At 42.1% G+C, this 22,451-nt stretch overlaps 2 protein-coding genes across 7 annotated transcripts in view; one reads left to right on the forward strand and one right to left on the reverse strand.

Moving 5' to 3' along the window:
• Positions 1-1,461: 1,461 nt before the first annotated feature.
• Positions 1,462-10,822, forward strand: tyrp1b (tyrosinase-related protein 1b). The gene is made up of 9 exons (XM_012851252.3): positions 1,462-1,629; positions 2,299-2,657; positions 2,873-2,981; positions 4,533-4,746; positions 5,647-5,851; positions 8,112-8,279; positions 8,555-8,734; positions 10,271-10,417; positions 10,517-10,822. Exons 1-9 carry the CDS (start codon positions 1,616-1,618, stop codon positions 10,720-10,722), a joined length of 1,602 nt encoding a protein of 533 aa, XP_012706706.3. The 5' UTR covers positions 1,462-1,615; the 3' UTR covers positions 10,723-10,822.
• A 5,562-nt stretch (positions 10,823-16,384) lies between these two features.
• Positions 16,385-22,451, reverse strand: part of si:dkey-92j12.5 (multiple PDZ domain protein) — a 78,328-nt gene continuing 72,261 nt past the window's right edge. For all 6 annotated transcript variants that reach the window (XM_036136871.1, XM_036136872.1, XM_036136870.1 and 3 more), the window contains 4 exons: positions 21,306-21,410; positions 19,678-19,775; positions 19,427-19,550; positions 16,385-17,805 (listed from right to left, as the gene is read on the reverse strand). In XM_036136871.1, the coding sequence (XP_035992764.1) occupies positions 17,659-17,805; positions 19,427-19,550; positions 19,678-19,775; positions 21,306-21,410 (474 nt within the window). In that variant the 3' untranslated portion in view covers positions 16,385-17,658. The remainder of the gene's footprint in view (positions 17,806-19,426; positions 19,551-19,677; positions 19,776-21,305; positions 21,411-22,451) is intronic.

Below are 22,451 nucleotides of genomic sequence, written 5' to 3' on the forward strand. Positions count from 1 at the left end.
ATTATTATTAATAATAATAATATTAATACTACTTTAGTTTCTAATGCACGTTTCATCAGCAAGATCTCAGTGCTACAGTGTTAACAGAAGTTAAAAAAAGGTAAAGGAAATTAAAAACATACTCAGTTAAAAACAATAAAATAAGGTTAAAAATCAGTTTGTGATTAGCATTCGTAGGCTTTACTGAACAAAAAAGTTTTCATGCCTGTTTTAAAAGAGTCGGGGCTCTAAATGGCCCTCAGCTGGGTGGGGAGGCTGTTCCAGAGCCCTGGTGTGACCGAGCAGAAAGCTCGGTCCCCCATGGTGGTACTGGGGACTTGGAGCAGGGTGTTTGTGGATCTGAGGGTGCGGGTGGTGGACTGTAGGGTGATGAGTTCTTGGAGGTATGTAGGTGCATGTCCATGGGTGAGTAGCAGAATTTTAAAGTTGATCCGCGATGAGACAGGCAGCCAGTGCAGTGATCAAAGGATGGGGGTGATGTACTCGTGTTTACAGGCTCTCATTAGGACCCTGGCAGCTCTGTTTTGAATGTATTGCAGCTTCTAGATGGTTTTGCCAGGTATCTCCCGATGAAGAGCCCGTCACAGTTGTCCACCGTTGAGAAAATGAAGGCGTTGTCCCGTTGTTCTGCTGCTGGGAGGGATAGAGTGGGATGGAGTTTTGAAATATTGCGGAGCTGTTGGAATGAGGTTTTGCACAGATGTTTTATGCGGTCGTTGAAGAATTGAACTCTCAGATTTGTTGCTGAGGGGAAGAGAGGAATGATCTGTCTGTCGAAGATAAGTTTAGATATGGGTGAGGAGTGAACCTGATGAGGGGTACCAATGAGGAGTGCTTCAGTTTTATTGTTATTCAGCTGGAGGGAGTTACTTTTCATCCGTGCCTTCATTTCCTCAAGGCAGGTTGGTAAAGGATGACAGGGATGGGTTTGGAGCGGTTTTGATATACAGTCGCGTGTCATCAGCATAACAGTGGAAGTTGAGTCCGTGTTTGCTGATGACTTGACCAGGGGGAAGCACGTAAATGGCGAAAAGGATGGGGGCAAGGACTGACCCCTGGGGAACAACACAGGTGACATGGAGTGGTCTGGTCTCACATTCTCCGCGCGAGACATATTCAGTCCTATCTGAAAGATAGAATTTAGACTATTGCAGTGACTGGCCTGTCAGTTGAATGATGTTATAGAAACGTTCTATACATGAGCACCTCCAAGAATTTACTTCCAGACATATAACCTGACGTATAAGAAGTAATTGTTGCTGCTTAGCTGATAGATAAAACACCAAAAAAAGTTATTTTGTGTGAACAGCTTCAAGATGAAGGCTGTCCTACTGTGTTTTTTTCCCGGGAGGGATCACACAAAGTGGCGTCATGAGAGCTATGATCGCAAGGCATGTGAATGAACTTATGAAAAAAAAGCTCCTCTAATGTTTGAGTACCCTCAAGTGTTATGTGCAGCCTTCATTGTGCTGCACTGCACTCGTGCATGCGTTTGAGCATTCTGGCACCAGCTCCAGAAAGGTCCGCTTTGTGCCCAGTCTCTATTTAAGACAAATGAGAGAAATGGGCTGACTCTTTGGGGGTAGGGTCATAACTTTGCAAGCAGAGGAGCAGCATGCACCGTCAGAGGTAGGGTCTTATATTATATTTTTCCCTCCATGTATAATAACCAACTAAAGTTCTTACCTTTTAATATAAGAATGGCTGATTCAAGACCATGGTAATCATTAGGAGCTTATTCTGTGTGGAGATTAGAGGCTGCCAGTTTACGGAGACGTAAACCATCACCATTATGTTTTCAATGGTAATTTTCCTTGAGATCTTGTTATCTCCATTTGCTGCGGCGAAGTCATTAGTCACTTCATTCATTCCTAATCTACGAGCTTCAAAAGACAAGCAAATCCAACTACAAAAAGAACGAGGGAGGAAGGAATGTCTCACGAGCTACTGTTGAAAGCGTTTCTGAGCTTGTTACATCGGAAAGCTAATGGGATTGTGAATTATGAATAATGACTTGCACTGCCTGCTGGGGCGTCTAAGAAGTTAAGGTTTGATGATGATGTTGAGTCAACTGGCTCCAACAAAAGAATGCATACCCACTGTTTTGTTCTTGATCTTAAGTGGAGTGTGTGTCGGCTTGCTTTTGAATATTAGTTGCTGTTTTTTTTTTTTTTGTGTCGGGTATGTTCTGGAATATGGGTTGTAAAAGTATAAACCAACATAACTAGTAGTTGAATTGTCTCAACTAACTTCTGCTTTGATTTTGAATCTTTTCTTAATCATTCTGGAACATGGTAGCATGTGGATCGTGGGTCCCATGGTGGTGAGCTTGTGCACCAGCCTCGCTCTGGCCCAATTCCCCCGAGAGTGCGTCACTCCTGAGGGGCTGCGGAGCGGCCAGTGCTGTCCATCCCCTGCAGGCGTGGCGGCGGATGAGTGTGGCTCCAGCACAGGAAGAGGGCAGTGTGTGACAATCGCGACCGACAGCCGCCGCCACGGGCCACAGTACCCGTACGCGGGGCGCGATGACAGAGAGAGGTGGCCTCTGAGGTTCTTCAACCGCACCTGCCAGTGTAACGGCAACTTCAGCGGCTACAACTGTGGACGGTGTAAGCACGGTTTGACTGGGCCGAACTGTGATCAGAGGATCTCCGTAGGTAAGAAAACTGATTCTCTTTGGTCTTTAAAATTCAAGACGGTGCAGTTGAGCCTCTGACCTGACGCGCCCTTTAAAATTCCACAAGTCGATCACATCAGCCTCTGGGATTAAGGGAGCATTTTATCACCTGGAGACAATGAATACAAATGGTAAATTTTATTAACATTTACTTTTCTACCTCTCTCTTTCTCTCCTCTGCCAACCTGACTCTAGTGAGGAGGAACATCAAGCAGATGAACACAGCTGAGAAGCAGGCTTTTATAAATGCCTTAGACCAAGCAAAGAGGACAGTCCACCCTAACCTTGTCATCTGTACAAGAAGGTATATAACACTTTACTGATACTATAAGTTTGCTTGCAAGTAAAACGATTCAAAGGCGGAAAGTCCTTTGGGTTGGCACCAAAGAGACAGTTTAGAGTTTTTGAATTTCTCTGAAATGATCATCTGTAGTAGTTCCCTTTACCTGTAGTGGAAAGACAGCACATTGCAAATGAAAAAAAAAAAAAAAAAACGTATTGCATTGGTGGAAGGTTAACAACTGATTAGACCCCCCCCCCCCATTTTAGCTCTGCAATTCTACATTAGTGGATATTAACTGTTTGCACTCTCACAAGAATGTTTTCTCAACCAAATAGCCTCCATACTAGGCGAAATTAAGACGTTTTAGGCTGATGGCTGTATCAATCTGCCTGATAAGCTGATTATCTGCCAGGTGTTTACTACATAACCTTGAATATCTTTGCAACATATTGGAATTGATTTCATTTAACAAATGACAGCTTGTCGCACAATCTAAAAGTTTTCTGAACTCGTGGCACAGAGTTCAGTAGCAGCTTAAAAAGCTTCAACCAGCATACATTTTGCATTTGTTGCTTGGCCGAGAGGACAGCAACAAACTTAAAGTAAATGGCCAGAGGTGTGTTTGACTTTCAACAAAGAAATGTATTATAAAACAAACTGAGCAGGATTCAAAAGTTTTGAATGTCCACTACAGGACTGCCAGGTTGATAATGTGTAGCACTGTACGTTCTGCACATTCTCGTGTGTTTGTGAGCGCACAAATACCGCGAGAATTCAGCTTGCAGGCAAGGCTATTACCAAAGTATAACGTCTTTAAAAAGTGTGTCAAAAGAAACCAAAAGTTTTGTTTCTGCAGAATGAACCTCCAGTTCACCGATGTTAGAAGGAGTTGTTAGGATTAAGCGTAGACGACTGAAATAATCGCAAAGAAAAAGCAAACAAATGCATTGTTTGCTTTAGTAAACACTTAGCTTTTACTTACCTGTGGACATACCCACAGACAAAGGGAATGCTTCAGCTGCAAGGGGTACAAACACAAATCTTTGAGCCTAAATGTGACTCTGACGAGCCAAAAACCTTGTTGATTTCTAACATGGATACAGAGGCTGAAACAAGTGGTGACGAGGGTAATGATCCTCTTCAGAACTTCTTTTTTTATATGTATATTCGATCGATTGCAGTGCATGTTCTACTCTTCTCTGTTGGTGTTGCCTTGGTTTTGTGACATGACAGCCCGACAATTATTCAGATGACTTATAAATCCAGTGTTACGCCCATGAAAAACTCTACAAAGTACATTACTGAGGAGATTTTATACGAGTTCTCTACAAAATGACCGTCATTTGATATCTGTCAAAACCACAGATAAAAACTTCCCCAAATCTCATTTGAAATATCCAAACTGTCCCTTAAAACTGCAGTGATGTTTAAAAAGTTCAGTCAATGGCTTCTTTAAATTATCAATAGCAGTGGCTATTACAGATTATTGTGGGAAAGCACCTTAGACATGGCCAAAGGTAGACATAATCTTCTGGCTGAATTCTTGTGAACTGTGTTCTTCCCATGCCGTAGGTACCAGGAGGTGTTTGGACCTGATGGAAACACCCCACAGTTTGAGAACATCACCATTTACAACTACTTTGTTTGGAGCCACTACTACTCTGTCAGTAAGACATACCTCGGACCAGGCCAGGCCAGCTTTGGAGGTGTGGACTTCTCGCATGAAGGTCCAGGCTTTGTCACCTGGCATCGATTTCATCTGCTGCAACTGGAGAGAGACATGCAGGCACGTAGGAGAGCATGAAGGGGAAAATTGGGACCTTCTGGGTTGGTCAAACGGAGATAGGGGTTTGGGGGCAGGGCTGGATAGGTTCTGAATATTATAGAGAAAGGTGTGAAGGGGGAAAGTGATGAAAAGGATCAGAATTAAAGATACATTAAGCAGAATGTTTAGGTTGGTTCAATATCTGTTGTTGTAATTGTGATTTGAGCCATTTTGGAAGTAGAACATAAGAACATGTAGGAACAGCATTGAAAAAATACTTTCTTGCCTTCTTGACACAAGCGGGCGATTTTACTAATATTTTGAAGCAAGGACGCTTTTCACTCTACAGTTTATAATCTAACATAGGAGAGAAACAAGCCTAGCGCTACGACAAACATTTTCCCGTGTACACCATGTAGATCCACAATTTAAACCTGACGGTTAAAGGAGATTCCCAAAAAGCTACCAAGATTTCCAAATCCAACATGTCCCATAACAGACCAAGGGTGAAAGCTCCTGTAATCTGCTGAAAGTCTTGCTCTCTCTTGCTCTCTCGCATTCTGAGTGAACAGCAGACATCTTGATTTGTTGTATGACATAGCGTCTGTTAAAACAGTTTCAACATCTCTCCTTCCTTTGTATTTCATTTTTAAACATGTCACTCATACTGGACAGAGCTACTGTACTTTCTTCCCCACTCAGTAACAACATCCACACCGAAGACTGCTGTTCTCAGCACAATGTGTCGGTGCTAAGAGATGGTATAGTCACTATTAGCAAATTCTTTTATTTATTTATTTTAGTTTCTGAAGGCAGGAAAACAAGGCCAATAAAATACATTCAACAAAAAGTGCAGTTACACAGGAGTATTGATTATTCAACTTACCCATCAATCATTTTGACCCCATGTCAACCAAGCAGGACATGCTCAGTGACCCAACCTTCGCCCTGCCCTACTGGAACTTCGCCACCGGCGGCAGCGAGTGCGACATCTGCACCGATGACCTGCTGGGGGCGAGGAGCACCTTCGACGCGAACTCCATCAGCCCCAACTCCGCGTTCTCTGAGTGGAGGGTCATCTGCGAGAGCGTGGAGGACTACGACGCGCTGGGCACCGTCTGCAACAGTGAGAAGCCGGCCGCACCGCACAGACACTCACCTCCAACCTCACAGGGAAAGGCGAGCGGTGCTGCTGATGTACGACAGAGTCTCAGCTGCATCCCAAAAAAAAGAGGGCAAAAAGCTCATAAAGGGAGCATGTAGAACATAAGCTGCTATAAATAATACCTCACAGCTGTTGTGCTAAATTTCAATACGGCTGGCTATTAGCACAGTTTGTTTGAAACCACTCCGGTTGTCAGACGTTGCCTTCTGGGTTGCCATACTGCGCACTGAATTTAGAAACATTTCCTCTGTAGAGGACAATGGAGCCTTCAATAGTTTTCAGGTTTTCACAACAGGTCGCACGTTTTGGGATCGAATAAAGAGAAACTTGGGGCTTAATATGTTGAAGCTTGCATGAGCCGCAAAAGGCGATTGAATTTATGGGGATCAGCTCTCATTCCAGGGGATTAGTCACTTCCTTTGCTTTTTTTAAGTTTTCTCTTTGTCTGGAATTGAGTCACTCATCTCGTCCCATCAAAAACACATAAGGGAGGGGGGGGGGGTACCCAAGTAGAAAAATACAAGAGGCCTACGTAAGAGTGTTCATTCTTTTCCTTGGAGAGTCATGACAGGTCGGGTAATTCCCTCACTAACAAGCAACAGCTCCTTAAATGGGTTGAGTTGGGGCGGGGGGGGGGGGGCTGGTAAGGGGGTTGCCTCATTTGTGCATCTGCTTGCTGAAGACAGGAATCTAGCAAGTCTACGGGTTCTTTTGATCTCTGGGAATAATCTTCAAACACACACAACCCATTTCTGGAGCCCCCCTGCTTGCGTGTAGGAGAGAAAGCACAAAGAGAAAGAAAGACGCGGATCACGAGTGCCGGAGAGAGAGAATACAGAAAAGAGTTCAGTTATAAAGCCTCCACACGCTGCTGTTGAGTCTCATTGAAATAAATTTATCTGCCATCCTGTCATGTCTAAGACTGATCTGACTACATGGAAGTAGACAGTAAATGACATCCAGCTGTGCACATACGTTTAAATAACTTGGCAGCGCGTTTGATTTGTTTTTCGCCATAGTTTGAACAAAAAAAACAAAAAGGATTGTTTGGATATACTTGGCTGGATGGGTGTTCCGGTAAAACCTTTAGTTATCAAACATTTGCTCTTTAGAAAATCCTAACCACGACAGAAACTGCCCATGTGACCAGGAACGTATCCCCAGAATTTCTTTCAGTGACAATTTACTCACAAGATGATGCACACGGGTCTAAAAGAGATCCTCACCTTTTATTTGTTTGATTGGATTGGTGTGTGCACGGATGAAAAGTTAGCGAGGTTTCGGATTCCTGACAGACCCCTACGCCTTTCATCTAGAGCACTGCTGATGTTGTTTGATTCTGGGTCATTAGGAAAGTAAAATAACTATCAAAGGAGGTGTAGGAGAAGGTAGCTGAACTTTACAGAAGAGGGAAGCGTTTAAAAAATACACAAGGAATGGGGAATGCCAATAAACAATGTTGAAACTCTGATCAAGGATTGGAAAATTAGGGGTTGTGGTGAAACCAAGCTAGGGTCATGGAGACCAACAAAAGAGTCAGGAAGGAAAATTGATTGGGATGAGAAAAACAAACAAACTTGTAAATAACTTCAGCTCACATGCAGGACTCTTAAACTGGTTTCCTTATATAGGACATTTTTGACCAATCTGTATAATCTGACCCAATCTGTATAATATGATTGAACTTGATTTTGTAAAGTGCCTTGAGATGACATGTTTCATGATTTGGCGCTATATAAATAAAATTGAATTGAATTGAATTAAGCTGCAAATAAATTAGGAAACGGAAGAATGGATGGTCAGATTTCCAGAACAAACTGTGATAAAAGCACAGAGACGAGCTTCAGAACCTCTGGTATAGAATAAATAAGCTGCAGCTTTAGACGCAACATTTGGAGAGGAGTGAACAAAGCCTATGATTAAAAGTTCGCCACTCCTACTGTGAAAGACGGAGATGGTCCTGTCACATATTTTTGTAAAGAAGATTCAGTAGCTTTGCCATCTGAGAAATTGAAGTGCTTCTATTGTTGTTACAAATTAAAAAGAACAAACACAATAATTTGGCAGTAAATAGATTCACCTTCGCTACTACCCATTAAAAAAAAGGTTTTATATCATCATATTCCAGGAAAATTAGCCCAAGGAGATGAAAATTTATAGACCCAATTGTACAACTGTTACTTTTCTCGGTCCGTGCGTTTTGTTTTTCGTTATCACCAAGGTACCGAGAGCAGTCCAATCAGGAGGAACCCGGCGGGTAACGTGGCACGGCCCATGGTGCAGAGGTTACCGGAGCCCCAGGACGTGCTGGACTGTCTGGAGCTGAAGACTTTCGACACTCCGCCTTACTACTCCACCTCCTCGGAGAGCTTCAGGAACAGCATCGAAGGTGCCCAGCCGCCGGCTATCACTCAGAGCCACAGCATTCGACATTACCTCATCGATAGATGGAGAAAACTGCATCGCAGTTGCACAGGAAATAAAGCCGCTGAAGTTTGAGTGTGAAAGTGTGGAGAGGAAAACTCGAGCCAGAAACTCTCTCTCCCTCAATCCTCCACCCACATGCACATATGGTTAGCTCCAAGACAGCATTTGCTGTTCCTAATTTTGGTAAATCAGTGATTTCATTTCTCTTCTCTCTTTTTGTTGTTCTGCGTTAACTAGGCTACAGTGCCCCGCAGGGGATGTATGACCCCGTCATCCGCAGCCTCCACAATCTAGCTCACCTCTTTCTCAACGGGACGGGCGGACAGACTCACCTGTCTCCGAATGATCCCATCTTCGTCTTGCTGCACACCTTCACTGATGCGATCTTCGACGAGTGGCTTCGCAGGCACCAACCAGGTACGCTCAGACTCAGCCACGTCCGGACTCAAAGCTTACAGTGTCTTGGAAAAGTATTCACACCCCTTAAAAGTTTCTGCATTTTGTCTGCTTACAACTATGATTCTCGACGTATTTGAACGGGATCCTAGGTGTTGCACCAACACAAAGCAGGGCATGATTGTCAGGTGGAATGAAAATAAAACCTGGAATTCAAACTTTTTCACTAAGCCTGGTGTACATTTGCATTCAGACCTCTCTATTCCGGTTGCCAGTGCATTTCAGTGCCTTCAGAAGTCACCTACTTAATAAATGGTGTTCAGCTCTGTTTGTTTTAATCCAGCTGTTCTGTGAAGGCGTCAGAGGTAGGTTAGAGAACAATATTCCAACCTGGAGGCATCTCACAGAGCCCTCAGTGCATCATGTGGAAATGGAAAGTTTTGCATAACTGTAAACCTACCAAGGCATAGTTGCCTACCTATTCTGACCAGCTGGGCAAGGTGAGAATAAGCAGAGATGTAGCCAAAATGTCCACGGTTACTCTGGAGGAGCTGCAGTGATCCACATCTGACGCATTAAAATCGGTTGCCATCCCCCAAATCTGACATTTCCGAAAAAGTGGCAAAAGCAAATCATATAAACACCAGCTTAAAGAGTGCAAGCAGATGAGGCCAGACTTCGATATGTAAAATGGTTTATGTTAAGCTACGCTGCACATCCTGTTAAACACGTCCTCTATAAATTGAAATATTAGGTTTTTTGGCCGTATATGTCAGGCCGTCCCTTTTCTCAGTACAAACCTAAATCTGAGAATCTGTAGAACGATCTGAAAATCTTCACAGATGCTCCTTATCTAGTGTTATTAAGCTTGAGCTATTTAGCAAAGAAAGGTAGCAGGAACCCAGACTCTGTAACAGCTCCCTGCACTCCAGATCCATGCTCCACCACTTTTTAAATAAAATCTCGAGAGACTTTTATTCAGGTTGGGTCTTAAAACCACGCAGCACTCTGAGATTATGTTCCTGATCTTCCATTTTTATTGCCTGTTCGAAGCTTGTTCTGTATTTTTTTTATTGTTTTTAATTGTAAAGCACTTTGGTCACCTTTATTGGCAATGCTAAGGGCTATATAAATAAACGATTGATCGATTCATTTATTAATATTGAAAAAAATGTCCCAAGATGAGCAAAGCTGGAAGAAACATACCCCAAACGGGGCTGCACGGTGGAGAGTTAGTTTGCATTGTTGCATATCTGCAATAAGTTTCTGGCTTCAAAGAGCAGTAGCATTTCCACATAGAGTTGGTTTCTGTGGGCTGACTCTGGGTTCTCTGGTTTCCTCCCACAGTCCATAAACATCCATAATAGGTTAACTGTTCCCTTTAAATTGCCCCTCACTCCTGGCTGGCTGGACGTGTTGCCCAGGATGTACAGTACTTTGTGGTTGTAATGTGACGGGTGTGCACCAGTTCCAAGGAAATGAATGCGTTTGCAAGGTGCTACCAACTTAAATGTGGGGAAATATAGAAGTGTTACAACTGTGACCATCTGCCGGCAGGTGAAATAGTTTACCCTGATGAAGACGCCCCCATTGGACACAACCGCAGGTTCAACATGGTTCCTTTTTGGCCTCCTGTCACCAACGCCGAGATGTTTGTCCCTGCCACCGAAAACCTGGGATACTCATATGAAGTCCAGTGGCCAGGTGAGCAGTTCAAACGCACTCATCCAATAACTCAGCGCACCCCCCACCACCTAAACCGACGACCCCTCTTCACTTTATGTGTGGTCCCTTCCTGCACAGCTCGCCCCCTCACCCTGTCTGAGATCATCACCGTGGCCATCGTTGCGGCGGTGGTGGCCGTAGCCGCCGTGGGCGCTGTCGTCGCCTGTGCCGTGCGAGCTCGTTCCCACAGCTCAGCCGAGGCCTTGGAGCCGCTGATGGCAGAGACCTACAGGCGTTACTCGGAGGGAGACAGGAGGCTGGACAAATCGCAGTCTGTTGTCTGAGTCCACATCTGCCTTAAGAGGGACTGCCGTTGTCCTCTGCAATTTTTTTTAATTTTATTTACCAACATCCTCTAATAAAGCTTCGGTGGTTTTAAATCGACAACTTGTTTCACCTCTTCATTATTTAATTGTACTCAACCTTGTTCTGATATTCTGCTCACGCTGCGCTACTTTAAGTTTAACGGCTCACGCTATTAAAGCTGTTCCGGTGTTTGTGTCCCCGTTTCTGTCATTCTGTTGTTTACCCAGCCTTGCCGTTAAGTAAACAGGCAGGGCTGTGTGAACAGACCGCAGACTGATCTTTACGCAGGCCTTTTGCTGCAGGTGCAAATGTATTTGTCTAAAGCCTGGGGCCATCTGGCAAATCGCACCACTTAATGTTAATCGTCCACCCGAAGACTGGTTAATTCAGAGAGCGATGCCACAGCCTGATAACAGAACACACATCGCCCTCATGTGGATATTAGACATTACTGCATATTGGGCTAAGGACTAACATGTTTGTCTGGATTCTGAATGTGCTCAGGTTAAATTAGGGCTGGTAAGCTTAACACTTGTGGAGGAAAACAAAGATCGCACCCTTTTTTCTCCCCAGTGTAAGAAAAAAAGCTGCTTTACACAAGTGCCATCAAACTGCTTTTCATATTTTTTTATCAGCTGAATTGCACAGTGCTTTGAAACCATTATAAAACTGACATTAAAGTGAGCTCCAGTCTTGTTTAAATTTGAGTCATTTTAAGGGTTCTGTGACACGTTGCACGCACTGGATTCAACAACTAAAGTATGAGCGCAGCCTCCTTTCCCTCGTTTGTGAGCTTTCTTTATTTGCCAGTGAAAGCCAATTGTTACGTCAGATTCTCTGGTAATACAGCAGCACCGCATGGCACTGAGTGGCTGAAACAAATCCCACGGCATTTCTCTTCCCAGGTGGGGTTTTTAGGAGGCTGAAAGCCTGATCAATGACGTGTGGGCCCCTCAAGAGGTTTCTCCTGGAGTCTAGGTGGTGAAAATGCAGTTTCATTCATATCTTTCTGTATTGTCACATTTAATGACAGAGAAATACATACAATATTGTATTTAATATTTACCTATAAAGTAAATATTAAAATTACTTTCATTTTGAGAGTTTACAAAACACTGCAACACATATTCTTCATATTACAATGACCACATTTAATGTAGGTTGTTTTAATCAAAACGGAGAAAGCATTGTTAAGTTGGATTGGAAGCATCTGTGAACGTCAATTTTCAACCCTGGCAACAGATTCTCGATTGTATTTGAACCTGTACTTTGAGAGAACAATTCTAACACATGAATATGCTTTAATTTAAACCATTGCATTGTAGGTTTAGGCTCTTTCTCCTGCAGGAATTTGAACCTACGTCCTAGTTTGAAGTCTTTAGTCCATTCCATAGTTGTTCTCCAGGGATTGACCTGTATTAGGCTGCGTTTATCTTCCCATTAAATCACACAAGTTTCTCTTCTTGTCAAATAAATAAATCTCTACAGAATGATGCCGCCAACACTATGTTTCCCAGTGAGAGTGATCTATTTGTGGTGTTGTAACGCTGTTAGTTTTCTGCAACACTCAACATTTTGTTTGCATGTCAAATTGTTGCATTTCTTGTTTTACAACTTTGCTGTAGTCTCTAAATGACTTATGACAAACAGCTATTGGGACATCTTAAAGCTTTTTCTCCTTAATAATAATAATGATAATAATAATAATAAGAAGAAGAACAATAATAATACATTTTATTTGTATAGCACACTTCACCTCAAGGTGCTTCACAGTTCTACAATAAATGAGGTTTAAAACAATCTGAATAACAAATCCTAAAAAAAAACATGACAAATCTAAAATAATAGTGTTAAAAATATGGCCAACAATTGCAGTTAAGAACAAGAAAATCAAAGGGCAAGTCTTATTTATTGAAGGCAGCATGAAACAAACTAGTCTTCAGGCTGCTTTTGAACGTTGTAAGGGAATCTTCCATCCTGACTGATTCAGGCTGATTCCAGAGCCGAGGCCCCAGAGAGGAGAAGGCACGGTCACCCATGGTTGATAGCCTAGTACGGGGTCAGTGAGGAGATTCTGGGTGCCAGATCTGAGTGACCGAGATGCAGATTGAGGAAAAAGAAGGTCCTGGAGGTAGGTTGGGCCAGTGTGGTTGATAGTCTTGTAGACCAGCAGGAGTGACTTAAAGGTTATCCACTGGTTGACAGGGAACCATTGGAGGGAATGGAGGACTGTGGTGATGTGGATGGATTTCCGGGTTTTGGTGGGGATGCAGGCAGCACTGTTTTTGACATACTGTAGCTTCTGGATGGATTTGGAGGGGAGACCTGCTACTAGTAGGGAGTTACAGTAGTCACGTCTTCAGATGGTAGAAAGAGGTCTGGCAAACTGATTTAATATGAGCAGTAAAGGAGAGGGAGGTATCAAACCTGACACTAAGACTGGTGACAAGTGAGGAGAGATGGAGTGGTTATTGATGGAGATGTGGGTAATGCCAGCTTGTTTGGTTTGATAGGGGGGTGCTGATGAGGATGGCCTCAGTCTTACTGCCATTTAATCGAAGAGAGTTTTGGCTCATCCAATGACGGATGTCGCAGAGACCTTTGGTGGCTTGAGAGAGAAAGCTAGATGAGTGTCAGGGGAGGTTTGGGGGTAAATTTGAGTGTCATCAGCGTATGAGTGGAAGCTGATGCCATGGCTTCGAAGGATATTACCAAGGGGGAGCATGTGCATTAAAAAGAGAAGGGGGCCCAGGACTGACCCCTGAAGGACACCGGAGATAGCCAATCTGGCAGTAGAGGTGAGATTTCCCAGTTTAACATATTCCTGCCTCCCCAAGAGATAGGAGTGGAAAAAGCTGAGTGCCGTCCCACTAACTCCTACCTCCCGGAGGCGCTGACACAGTATGAGATGGTTGACCGTGTCACAACCTTGGTGCTTACAAATAAAAATGCTTACAAACGCATGTCAACTATTTTTCTTTCACCATATAACTTTGGAATGCTTTGTGTCCGTCTACAACATAAAATCCGAATAAAGTGCTCTGAAGTTTATGATTGGAACATATCCGCAAGACAACGTTTCTCATGTTTTTAATGATTAGGAAATAAGATTTAAACAAGAACAGGTGAAATTTAAGGAGTTTCCATTGAGTGTAAGTCATGTGTACAAAGCCACAGCTTGGACTTGCATCTCCAAAACCCTCATTTTACTTGCCCTATCTAGTTTGGCATAACAGCAGATTTTTATAACAACCTCCCGGATGTACTCTGCACCTCTTCTCAGACTGCATGACTGAGCATAATTACTTCTCGCTTCAGGCTATGACACAGAGCTAAAATGAGTGACACAGAGATACCTGTTTTGTATACCGAGGTTCCAATCAGTTCGGCTCATTTGCCAGTGACAACCCAGACTCAAAGTTGAGGAATGACATGAAGGAGGTGGCACGTCAACCTACAGCCGCAATTAAACCTTGGCTATTAGAACATACACCAGGCCCAGCAATTCATCCCTTTGGGGTATTTTTAGCTTAATTTGAGGTGAGCTGGGTTTTAAGGACTCAGCCGAGGAGTGAATCGCCATGGACTGACGTTTTTGCAGAGTCGGACAGTATTTCGGAAAAAGAGCTTCAACAAACAGAATTGGGAGGATGAGCTAGTTCTTTTTTTTTTGGATCCACCAACATGTGGACAGTACCAGGTGACACTGGCAGCGAAGAAAAAAAAGACAGATTGCCATCATGGATGTATGAACGTATGAATATGAATAGATGTGACTTGTCATGCACAGAACAGTCTCTTGGTCCTTGCTACCCTCCAGAGAAAGAAGGATCATTAGTACCTTTCAAGTGTACTCTCATGAGAGTTATCTTAATTTAAGATGCAGCACAAAACTCACCGGTGGGCTTTCCAGTCTCAGTGGGATATATGGGTGATAAAGGGCCAAAATGCAGGAGGGGGAAAAAAGTTTCTGAGAGGAAAAATCTGAAATGCACAAGCCTTTTTCCATTTCTCCATCTTAAAAGCCTGCTTATCCAATCAGCCGAGCGATTGTTCATCTGGACCGGGATAAAGCAGACTGTGATGGCTGGGTTTCAGTAAAGCTTGCAATATGAACAGATGGCTTTGATTAATGCGAAGGCTGCAGACAGGCTCTCCTGAGATGCCTCCGCTTTCCTAAATGAGACATTTGTGTGCAATTGTATTGTTTGTTAAGTTGTCACCAGTTTCGTCTGCCGTTTGACTGAAAGTCCTCTTCTTTTGGCTGTCGAATTTGCAAAGGGACATTTTGGTTTTCCTTCATAATACAACCAAAATAAGATGTAAGGTATTTGTTTCACTGTTATACTCACAATTTTAACTGAAACAAAGCATTTGCATACGCCACTTAAAAATACACCTTGTGTTTCTCACTGTCTGAGCTTAAATAACTAAACGTTTACTGTTTTAGGGATAACTAGAATTATTTCTGTTTACTTCATGCCAGAAAAACAAGGGAGTTTTAGAGATCATTTGACAACTTTCTTCAAATTCCGAAGTTTATGTACAGTAAGATTTCCATGACTCTAAAAAATTAAAAGAACATCCTGATGATTATGTCCCAATTTTACAAGCTTTTGATAAGCTATTTCACAAGATAAAGGGACTCCTGTGGATGTATTTTTGCAAATACACTCAGAGACAAAGACTTTGTTTGGCCATTGTGAGCATTGCTTAATTTGAAGGAAAAAGAGGGAATCTTGGCCAGCCTGAGAACCCCAGCTCAATTGTCAAGTGCATATCTGCAGAGAGCACTGGTGCATTTCACAAAATGAGTGGGAGAGCAGAGTTCTTTCATCTGAGGCGTTTCATCGTCTCTTAAACTTGTAAGACGGTTTACTTTCAGCATATATCGGCCATTTATACGGTGACAGTAGTGCAGCTACAGTGAACAGCTAACACAGAAGCTAATCGAATTCATAAACACCAGAAATGCACAGCCATCAATCAGAAACTAGCAAAGAACATGTACTCACACTGGCGTTATGTGAGTGCATCACAATGATTGGCATGTGGGACAACCAATAGATAAGGTGATCCCCCTGGAACTTAAAGCCGCAAAAGATTGTTCACAATATCTTTAATAATGGAACAGAACACAAACTTATAGGTAGGGCACAAGGAATGGAGGACTTGAAACGTGGGAAGCAGAACTGAAGAAAGCAGCAAGGAACAATGAAAACCAGGGAGCTCATATACAGAGGAGGTGTGATCAGTGACATTGGTGAGCGTAATCAGGGGGGTGCTAAAGAGCTCTGAGGAGGGGAACTGCGGGAGGGAACTGCGGCATACCTAAATCCACTGATGAAAATCATACAGTTCAAAGACAATTCTGTCAAATACGAAATATATGTATGTAAACCTCAGACTATTATTTCTTCATTTTGTATTCATATTCACTCATTATCTTGGCATTTAGAAAGTAGAAAGAATTTTTGGAATGCTCCATGACCTAAAACAGGAATGGGTTAGTCTGATTTTACGTCAGACAGGGAAAAATAAAGATTTTGTGTTTTTCATGCAATCTACTTTAGTATATACTGTAGTTTCTGCTGCATCTCAGAAACAAGGTAGAAAGGAACATATCTTGGACTCTTTAAAAAAAACTAACAAATTACCTTTTAATACAGTTGACTGAGTGACACAGCTACATAATGCACACAAGTGTAGGTGGCATGGCTTTAAAAACAACCAATTTTAAATACATAAAGTATACAGTTTTCAATTAGAATAAGTGTGAATAAAATAATATAAAACTAATTCTACATAAAGACTGGACTTTGCACTATAATAATACTTTCCACAAGTCCTAAAAAGCAGAGGAAAAGTAAACCAAGATGTGATTTTGGTATTCTTTAACTGCTAGACATTACATGGTTATTATAGGCAAGTATCAACAGGTCATGTAAGACATTCAGTATAAGACAAACCACGACACATTTTAAATTAATATAGTACAAGAATGGAAAGAAAGAGTATATCAGGCCTTCACAGACAGTTTCCTAAAACCTTATTGCCTTAAAAAAACATTGGCAGAAGCACTTGGCATGTTGTGCATGTCAGTATGTTCCCTGTGACTGAACATAAGTCAGTTGACTTCATGAATACTGCATGTGGATTTTTGTTTTGGTTTCTAATGGAAATATTTCTTTTTCATTGTTTTAATATGTCAGAACTTTATATTATAATGTATATGTCACTATTTTATCATATTGTACCGTACATGAGACAAGATTCCTACTTAAAACAACTTAGGACTTTTTATGATGTAAATCAAAATGATCTGACTTTGTAGTGATGATTAATGTGTGCTCACATATAAAATCTGACCTGCATTCTGTAGTTAGAGATAGCTTATCCTAAGTACTCAGTGCCCTGCAAAAGTATTAATAGCCGTAAAACTTTTTCACATTTTTGTCACAATGCAACAAAAAAAACCTTTCATGCATTTTAGTGGGATTACATGACAGATCAATACAAAGTAGGACACAACTGTAAAGTGAAAGAAAAAAGGTTAATTGGTTTTCAAAAGTATTAAAATGGCAGTGGCAGCATCATGCTGCTGGGGTGATATTTTTCGGATGGGACCGGAGAGCTGAATACAAGTCTTGTCAGACTTTTAAGATGATCTTTTGTACTGTGCTTTTGAGCTATTCCTAATAAAATAAATTTAAGTTGTGAAAAGTGAAAACATTTTTGGGGTATAAATACTTTTCTGAGTCATTGTTGATACGTTTGGTTTTCTGAAACTTCCCTTTACCATCCATGTTTGGGTCCTTAGCTTTTAGACAGGCAGTTCTACAAGAGACAGCTACATCCACGCAGGGTTACATCGGTCATGTATATACTTAAAGTGGGACACGGTGAACATTCGCTCAGGCGAGTACAGTGAGGACTACAGTTCCTTTGGTCTTTTTCAGGATTTCCACAGCTTCTGCATGAGTCACACCTTCCAGGCAGTGTCCGTTCACAGCAATGATCTGATCGCCACGTTTCAGCCGGCCGTCCTCAACCGCTGCCCCCTGAGGAGACAGAAGAACCCGCCGCCAATTGCAGACCAGAAATAACTAAATGTTTATCCCATACTGCATTTGTTGAAGAGGATGAGCAAACCCAACTTCCAGCAAACAATAAGACAAAATAAGCAATTATTTGTTTTGTCAAAAAGACAGTTCTTTCTCTTCTGCTATAACATCTCATAAGGTTGGAGCATACAGGTACATCTCCTAAAAAGTGCAATATTTTTACCAGTAATCTCAGAAAGGGAAACTCATAAACTGTATAGAATAACTACATAGAGAATATATTTCAGGCCTTTGTTTCTTGTAATTGTGACGATTATGGCTTACAGATATTGAAAACCGTGCAGTCGGTGTCTCAGAGAATTAGAATACTGTGAAGAAGTTCGTTATTGGAAACCCGTGGTGTCAAATCCTACTCATGTAATTAGCTCCAAAGACCTGCTAAGGTTTTATAAGCCTTTAAACGGTCTCTCACTCTGGGTCAGTAGGCTACGCAGTCATGGGGAAGACTGCTGACTGGACAGATGTCCAGAAGACAGTCATCAACACCCCTCACAAGGAGGGGATGCCACAAAAGATCATTGATATTCTAGAGGACTTCCTGCTTCCCTCTGCTGACAAGCTATAGGGAGATGCCCACACTGCCAGATGTACCAAAAGCTGGTTCAGTGACCATAGTGGTCCTGTTCTTGATTTGCCTGCAAAGTCCTCTGACCTGAACCCTACAGAGAATCTCTGGGCTGTTGTCAAAGGGAAGATGACAGACACTGACCCAACAATGCAGATGACCTGAAGGCAGCTATCAAAGTAATCTGGGCTTCCGTCACACCTACAGCATGCAGTGCCATGGGCTGATCGCCTCTATTCCACGGCACATTGTTGCAGTAATTCATGCAAGAGGAGGTGTATGTTCTAATAGCCAGTATACAGAAGCCAGACATTTGTGCTTGAGACATTTGTGCTTGAAACATTCTTTTTTTATTGGCCTAATGTAAAATTGTTATCTCAGACTGAATTTTGGATTCTTTACCTGTAAGTCATAGTCATCAAAATTATTTTGAAATAAATTTTTTGAAATGAAAGGCAAAAATATTGCACTTTAATGCAATATTCTAATCTTTTGAGATGTACCTGCAGCATGTCGTGGATTTCTTATTAGAGGTACACAGGTACTGAACAACCTGAAAGGGAAGGTATAAATTACAGATGTTTGTTTGATACGTTTATTTTTTATATGAATTGCTAGGGCTTCCAAAATGCAACAATATATTTTCTTAAAATTTTCATGAAGAAAGGAATCAAAAAGGAGTGAAATCTGGGATCAAATTCCAGAGGAGTCAAAGGAAGATGGTTTTTTGACAATGTGTTACTGTTTGTGTCTTTTTTAAAATTTTACATTAATGCTTTGTTTTTTTTTCTGGAAATGGGGCTTGTGAAAATGATAAAATGGGCGACCTAAATTCAGGATCCATCCAAACAAATAGTTCACAGATGACCTTTCCCTATGAAGATGTTGATAAATCAGTCTTATAAAAAGGTACACATTGAAAAAAATAGATTAAATAAACAGTGGAACCGCATAAAGTTGAAATTTGTTCTATCGACAGAGATGATTTCTGACCTTGTTGAAAATATTTTTGACGTAGATCGGCAGGTCTCCGTGAGGGCTGCCAAACCCCCCCACAATGCTGAAGCCTAGGCCCGACAAGCCTCTCTCCAGAGTGATGGTCTTATAAACACGTGGACTGTAGGGATCAGAGAGCAGAGCGGTGGGTGTTCACTCAGACCCGAGTTGCATCAACACTTTTATCACTGACTTTACTCAGTGGTACAACCAGAAAAACGTTAAACAATGTTGATACAGACTCTTACCAGAAGTTATTATGAGAACAGCTGCTGGTCAGACCTGGTGAGCTGACACGAGCCTCACTTGGATCCAGTGAGCTGCACACATGGCAACCACCCATTACCTAAACACAGACAAACACTAAGTTCTCAGGCTATGTATGTAAAGCGTTGCAAAAGCATTCCCAACCCCTTTTTGGTTTTATCACCTTACAAACCTAAGATTCATTATATTTTATTGGGATTTTATGTGGCATACCAACTGAAAGTAGCACATTATTGTGCAATGGAAGGAAATGTGTCCAGTTAAAATTTTTTTTTACAATTAATAAAAGGAAAAAACATCATAAACTTGTATTTAGCTCCCTTTACTCTGGTAACCCTAAAAAAATCCAATTGTCTTCAAAAGGTCACCTAAATACTAAAGAAAGTCCTTCTGTGTGTAGCAGCGGAGGTTTGTCACAGAACAGGGGTCTTCAACCCTGGTCCTCAGGACCCCCTGTCATTCATGTTTTAGATTCGTCTCTGCTGCACCACACCTGACTCAAATGATTTCATGACCTCCTCGGCAGCCATCGAGGGCAACAGACGCCTGTTAATCACCCATTTATTTAAAGCAGCTCTGTGGGGAGCTAGTAACTTTCAGGTTTAGCGCCCCTGCAGGCCACTGGCAACACTGCACTGTCACAAAATTAAAATTCCCTCCGTGTTTTGGACTCTAATAGGGAAACACTAAAAACATGCAGGACAGCGAGTCCTGAGGACTCGTTATAGAACATCAATGAACAAACAAACAGCATCCCGAAGACCAACCAGTACAGCAGACAAGTCAGGGAGAATGTTGGACATCTTTAGTGCACGGTAAGCTATTAAACAATATGGCTAGATTTGAACATGCCACAGGGCCAAGACATGGCTGTAAACCAAAACTGAAAGCCTGGGCAAGGAGAGCGATAAGAAGAAGTGATAAAAACACTGACAAAACCCTGAAAAGCTGAAACCACTGGATTAGATGGAAGAATATTGATGTCCCAGAATGCTTATGACCAGGACAGGAATAGAGCTAAATCCAATCTGCAATCTGCTGCTCACAGATGCTGCCTGACTTAGCTTGAGCTATTTTACTAAAAAGGACTGGTGAACATTTTGATCCCGTAAAGTCAGCCCCGAAAAGAAATGCCTTTCTGCAAAAAATATTTACTGCAACCGGGCTGGTTAAGTGGATCTGGAAGGAAAGAATGATGAGGCAGAGTTTGTGTAAACTATCCTGGACATCTTGAAAGGTGAATATTTGTTTCTGTTATTCAGGAGTTCCACCTGATTAAGACTGGACAAGATAGCCGTACAGCAAAAACATGTATGTGTTCCAGTTAATACAGTTTATTTCTTTTCAAACAACAATTTAATGTGCTACTGATGGCACAAATCTGTTGAAAGACCTTTTGCCTGAGCTAAAGACGTTTTTTTTTTAGAATACAGTAAAGCGTCTTAGTTGAGATTTCCGAAAGTAAAAAATAACCTAAAGTTTGAGGTGTTCCTGTCCGTCTCTGACAGCGCAGAGGAATAATCTTGCTGACGTTATCACATTGAGGAACCCTGCCATTATTCATCCGGTCATTATCCATTGACAAGCGTATGTCTCGGTGTGACAGTACCTGCAGACTGATGGTTCCGGTGGCGTTCTTCAGCAGGGCTTCAGCGTGGTCATGAGTAATTCCCTCTGTGGACACGTCGTTGATGCTGAGGATCCTGTCTCCTGTCTGGGTTACACACACACACACACACACACACACACACTTTTCCATATGCCGAGATATTTAAATCTCTCAACTAAAGCAACTGCGCTCAAACCCTACTCTGACGATGATCAGCCTTTTTTGTTTAGCGTTCTTAATAGTCTCAGGGGCCATTAAAAATGGTATACTTCTCCAGACCCACGTTTTCACATTACCGAGCAAATTTTGGCCTGTTTTCTAAATGTAAGAAAAGCAATCCCCTATAAACTCATCACCTGATAATCAGTCTCTGCGGTGGTGGGGGTAAGGAACGTGAAAAAGCAACAGACTGTAAAGAAGGATGGATGGACATCTGAACAGAAGGACTTGAAAAATGGATGAAAAGGCAGATGGACAAACACAGGGACTGATAAATGAATGGATGAAAGGGTAGATGGACAGAAAGGAAGACAGAAAGACTTTTAATGGACAGGTGGACTGACAGATTTTTGACCAAACAGATGGCAGGTGGGGTGGGTGGGTGGATGGAGCAAGGCATTTTTAGAGCCTCAGATATTTATTACCTACACATAGACATGGAAGGTCTTGAATATAGCATATTATTCCGAAGCTAATTATTTTTTAAATATACTTAATGGAATAATGAATGGCCTGAATTTATATAGCGCTTTTTCCAGTCATTCTGACCACTCAAAGCGCTTTACACACATTCACCCAATCCCACTCGCTAACACGCACACATTTATACACTGATACGCAGATCGATAGGCAACGTGGGGTCAAGTCCCTTGCCCGGGGGCACATCAACATGTGACAGGAAGAAGCTGGAATCGAACCCACAACCTTTTGATTACAAGACTCAGCCCACTGAGACAGTCGCCCTACATGCAAAACATTTCCACCGAACTACACGCTTTCATCTACCATTTAAAAATGTTCTTGCTGTGCTTTGTCTTTATTCTGTTTATAAAGTATATTTAGACTTATGCCAGTCTATTCAGCTCATGCAAGTCTCATCTTACAAATCACAGCCACAAACTACTGGGCATGTGTGTCCACTTCAGT

The sequence above is a fragment of the Fundulus heteroclitus genome, chromosome 5 (genome assembly GCF_011125445.2).
Source record: "Fundulus heteroclitus isolate FHET01 chromosome 5, MU-UCD_Fhet_4.1, whole genome shotgun sequence".
Taxonomy (NCBI): Eukaryota; Metazoa; Chordata; class Actinopteri; order Cyprinodontiformes; family Fundulidae; genus Fundulus; species Fundulus heteroclitus.

Bases quoted from the DNA above. Each gene is read 5' to 3' on its own strand.
- tyrp1b (XM_012851252.3), top strand. The intron at 4,747-5,646 runs GCACGTAGGAGA...TCAACCAAGCAG, and splicing joins AACTGGAGAGAGACATGCAG to GACATGCTCAGTGACCCAAC. The intron at 8,735-10,270 runs GTACGCTCAGAC...ATCTGCCGGCAG, and splicing joins GCTTCGCAGGCACCAACCAG to GTGAAATAGTTTACCCTGAT.